Source organism: Mercenaria mercenaria, chromosome 9 (assembly GCF_021730395.1).
Source record: "Mercenaria mercenaria strain notata chromosome 9, MADL_Memer_1, whole genome shotgun sequence".
NCBI classification, from domain to species: domain Eukaryota; kingdom Metazoa; phylum Mollusca; class Bivalvia; order Venerida; family Veneridae; genus Mercenaria; species Mercenaria mercenaria.
In genome coordinates this window covers 10,422,986-10,428,216 of record NC_069369.1, presented here as the reverse complement: position 1 = coordinate 10,428,216, position 5,231 = coordinate 10,422,986, and the positions used below count along the sequence as shown (strand labels likewise).

The following is a 5,231-nucleotide window of genomic DNA, read 5'->3' as shown; positions in this document are numbered from 1 at the left end:
TTCGCTACGGTCAGTTGACGAAATGTCACCAAGCCTTTCTTCCAGAATTTGTAGGCAAAGAAACTCTTGCTGGAGTAATTTCTGGTCTGCAGAAAGCTCCTTCCATCCTCTTAGTGGCCACTTTCTCGATACTCTCCCTTCTTCGATGGTCACTACTTCATCTTCATTCCATCATGTGCGAGCTGGTGGAAACAGGGGCATCGCACCCATGCGCAACATTTTCGATGCCCTATAAGCGAAACTTACATTTTTCGGTGGAACATGACTAAGTTCACTTGCATTCATCGTGCTAATTACGTCACGTTTTGGAATTGCAATTTTTCTGACGGTTGACTTTATTGGCAATGGTTGGCCGGTCAGACCAGCATTCAATGCTGCTTGTTGTAAAATATTAGAGACCACATTGTTATCCATAGCTGCAGAGTCATTTGATTCACTTTGTAGATTTAATTTAGGGGGTTCAGCAATCTCTGTGTTTTCCATAGGAGCCTGGTCATGTAAATCAATTGGGGTGTCATGTGTATGGTTTCCTGAAGTGTCAGTGTCTTTCACAAGTGATAGATCTTGTGAATCAAATGAAGTGTCATGTATTGCGTTTTCAGTAATTTCAATGTCTTTCACAAATGATGGATCTTGTAAATCATTTGGAGTTTCATGTTTGGTGCCTTCAGTAGTTTCAGTTTCTCTTTCATTGATCTCACTAAGTACTTTCATGGCTATGAAAGTTTCATTATCATTATCAGTTTGATCAAAAGTTGTTACTGTCTCTGTAGCAATACGTCTGTGGGTTTCCGTTTGAATTTATATTAGGGGCCCCACAATGTCAGTAACGCTACCTACCGGCAGATCTTGCTCACCGACTGTCGTCTTTGCTCTCGTTTATCGTCCCAAACTGCACTCTTTTGAGCTTTATTCAGCTAATTAAACTTGAATGTACTTTCAACTTAGCTGCAACTGCCGCTCTCAAGCTTGGTGCACTCTCAGCCGTTGATTTATCGAAAGACTGATGACCTGAATTTAGTGTTGTCCCAGCCATAATACGTGCGATGGCTCTCATTGCTAACTTGTCATCGTATAAGTCCGGGGTGAAATATACCCTGACCTTATCTTCATCATATAGAATGTCTGCATGTGGAGCCAAATTAGTGCTAAGAGATATGTGAAGTACTGTCAATGTTGACTGGTGGGTTGGAGGGTTAACCACCTGCAATTCAATTGGCATGTGGAATGCGCTATCGTCAGCATCCCAACCATCCAAGATCTGCTGTCGTGTGCGGGTAGAGCTCTTACATTTCTCCACCCATTGCGACATTAGAGTTCTCAACTTTACTGCTGCTGATGACAATCTGTCGGAGGGGCAACAGAGCTCTTTGTGCTTCTCCGGGTTGACAGCAAGATAGAACCCGTTAGCCTTCGTGAACGTATCATCTGGTATCTCTGATCTCTTGTTTGTGTCTCTTTTCACAGTGAGTTTTCAAGTTAAATACTCTTTTGTAAGTCTTTTCCTTAGGGAAGAATGGGCATATCACTGCCAAATATGAGTACTCTTTACCGAAATGTTGCTTTAATAATTTTCTACTCTGAAACCCCTTGTTTTGACATTCTGGACATCTCTCCATACTGCAAGACAAATAAACGTTCTCGTTGAAGTATATATAACATTTCTTTATTAAAATGTATTCAAGTATTACTATCTTGTGCCAATGTTACTTTTAAGACTTTAATTGTTTATTTTAATTATTCACTAAATAAACTTTAAGTCACAGTCACTTAAAACAAAGGTTTATGTTTATATATCAACTGATAATAAAGCCAGTTGGGTTGTGTCCAATCCACGGAAAGTTTCTATATATTTTTCTATTGTCAAAACTTTAAAAATAGCATGCACACGTGTCAATTTTCCGCATTTAGTTCTATTAACAGTTTTAGACCGTCAACGGCTTCAAATTCGGTTTCTACCAATATTACATAAATTTCTTTAGTTTCGGTCAAACTCATACTTGTTGCACACATTCCAATTTCACATATATATGTGCCATCAAACTAATCTTTCCTTTGCAAGCCGCAGGTGCGTACCATACGGGGCCGCCACCGATATAGTCAATAAACTTCACACTTTAGACCGCGGTTATACATCTCGCACGGCACATTAATCAGGTCTTACCGCGTACTTGATGCGTACGCTACATATGTGCCATCAAACAGGTCCCTCCTAAAACAAACGGTTAAATGGATGGATGGTACCGGTCAATCGGTTACAGTAATTGTAACTTCATACCTAAGACCACGCCCGACGCGAATCTAGCTTTATTACATGACTGATTTCACAAAACTCGTTGATTGTATCGACTTTGTTTACAACCTAAAATTATCATAGATAACTGTCTCACAACTGTCTGTAAATCAACCCGGTACAACTGACTCAACGGACTAACACTTTAACTGATTGCACGCTGTACAGCGCACTTTCCACTTTGGAGGATTTCGACCATGTTATGGAAGGAGGCGGTCGACATGGTATACTTTTGGCTTCATCTTTGGTGACATCTGGACTTGATATGTAACGTCATCAAGCCGCTTGACTACGATATATGGACCTTTCCATTTTGAAGTTAGTTTTGTACAAACACCAACACGTCGATTTGGATTGTAGAGCCAAACTGGCTGTCCTTCCCTCATTGTCATTTTCTTTGGCCTAAGGTCATAGTGTCTTTTCTGATACTCTGCGGTTTACGCAGACATTTTCTAGCATGCTCATGGACGTTGGCCAGAGCATCTTGAAGTTTCTCTACATAAGCAGGGACGTCTGTTGTTTCTTGATCTTCTGGTTTTCCGACTACAGCTTCGATTGGCATGACCACATTATGTCCCAGGACCATCATATTTGGACAGATGCCAATACTCGGATGAGTGGATGCCCTGTAACTCATGAGATGTTGTGGTAGGTACACGTCCAAGGTTCTCTGGTTATCTTCACAATACATTGTTAACATTGTCTGTGGTGTTCTCATAAATCTCTCAGCGATCCCATTTGCCATATGACGCATACTACTGGTTTGGACCTTATCAGTGTGAAGAAATTCACAAATTTCCTTGAAAAGAGTAGACGTAAAGTTTGTACCCTGATCTGTAAGTATTTGCATTGGAGTCCCGAACCGACATATAAACTCGTTTACTAATACCTTCACAATAGTCTGTGATTCCTGGTCCGGAATTGCGTAAGCCTCTGTCCATTTCTTAAAGCAGTCAACAACCACAAGTATATACTTATGTTTCGATTAAGAAACGGGCAACGGACCAAATATGTCCAATGCTAACTTTTCCATTGGTGCAACGACACGAAACTATTGTAGCGGAGCTTTCACATTAGCAGTTGTCTTCCTTGCGACACATTCATCACAGGTTGAGCAGTATTTAGACACAGCGTCCTTCATACTCGGCCAGTAGAACGATTGTTTCAGCTTATATATCATCTTGTCGGATCCTAGATGTGCTCACGAAGGTATATCGTGAAAATAGTGAAGCAGACTTTCACGTTTACTGGAATGTACTAAAAGCAGTGCTCTTTCCACACCTGTATCGGTTTCAAAGTAATTGCGGTGTAGAAGTCCACCACCTATTTGCAGTCGATCATACGCCACAATGTTTTCAAGACTGTTGTTCCACTGGATACTACATCCCATTTAGGTATATCGGCATTGTTCACCTTGGCATGCAAAAGTGGAGCTATATTAGTGGAGCTATATCTGGGTCAGAACTCTGTGCTTGTCGCAAGCTTTCTGGGTCAGTCTTCCAAGTAGGATCTGTCGGGACCGCTAGTTCCAGGTTGGGTCATTCTTACACACTCTCCAACAACCTGTTCTTTGGTTTTTTAAGAGTCCTCATGCACATGTATGTATTGCAAATACGAGGGATCACATTCATCATCAACATCTCTCTCAGGCTCACTTAAGCGTTCTTGTCTCACACACACTTTACAGGGTCTTCTTGGTAAGGCGTCAGCATTTGAATGCTTCACACCGGCACGGTGGACAACTGTCAAGTCGTATATCTCAAGTTCTTGGACCCATCGTGCTATCTGTCCTGCTTTATCCAACTCACTGCCGCATTGTCAATCCGTAGCAGTGTCTTCTGGCCATAAATATACGAATGGAAAGTTTGCAATGCTGTTACTACTGCCAATAGGTCTTTCCGCGTAGTACAGTAGGATTGTTCGTGTTTGCTTAGTGATTTGCTCATGTATGCTATGACCTTTTCATGGTCACCCTGTTTCTGCGACAATACTGCACCCACGCATTTATCGCTACCATCTGTGTCAAGAATGAACCCAATATCAGGTAGTGGATATGCGAGAACAGGAGCGCTTGTCAATGCCTGTTTCAGTTGAAGAAATGCTGACTCTGCTTCAGAAGTCCAAGTGAATTTTGCACCCTTCTCGCACAACTTATGTAGGGGGCGTGCAATACCCGCGAATCCAGAAACGTATCGGTGGTAATATGAGCATAGGCCAAGGAAACTTCGCATTTGTTTCGCTGATGTGGGTTGAGGCCAATCCTTTACTGCAGAGATTTTATCAGGGTCAGTGGCCACCCCTTCTTCAGCGACAACATGACCCAGAAATTTCGTCTCGGTCTGAAATAAGGCGCATTTGGATGGTTTTAATTTCAGATTTGCATCAAGGAGGCGATCAAAAATATTGCGGAATCTCCGTAATCCCTCTGAAACGCTATTGCTTGGGGAAATGATATCATCCATGTATAACAGCAGTTCAATCCACTGTAGGCCTCTAAGTACTTCTTCCATCAGTCTTTGGAAGGTCGACGGCGAGTTTGCTGGACCAAAGGGCATGACAGTCCACTGGAATAGACCTAGGCATGTACTGAACGCTGTCTTTTGTCGGTCTTCGGGAGCCATTCCCACCTGCCAGAATTCTGACGACAAGTCCATCGAACTGTAATATTTCGAATAGGCTAACGAGTCCAGACATTCATCCACTCTAGGGATTGGATATGCATCTTTTACCGTCAAACTATTCAAAACCCTGTAATCGACAAAAAATCTGACACTTCCGTCCTTTTTGGTCACTACAACAACTGGCGAGCTCCACGGACTGTTTGATTCCTCTATGACACCTCTCTCTAACATGCTTTGTATTTCTGCTCGTTCAGCATCGCGTTTAGCCATTTGCTGTCTTTGTGGAGGTTGTCGGACCGGCAGTGCGATACCCGTGT

At 42.3% G+C, this 5,231-nt stretch overlaps 1 protein-coding gene across 1 annotated transcript; it reads right to left on the bottom strand.

Moving 5' to 3' along the window:
* Nucleotides 1-2,681: 2,681 nt before the first annotated feature.
* LOC128559684 (uncharacterized) lies at nucleotides 2,682-3,683 on the bottom strand. Its single transcript, XM_053552017.1, has 2 exons — nucleotides 3,552-3,683; nucleotides 2,682-3,236 (listed from the first exon to the last, which is right to left on the bottom strand). The coding sequence occupies exons 1-2, from the start codon at nucleotides 3,681-3,683 to the stop codon at nucleotides 2,682-2,684; spliced, it is 687 nt and encodes a 228-aa protein (XP_053407992.1).
* Nucleotides 3,684-5,231: the final 1,548 nt, after the last annotated feature.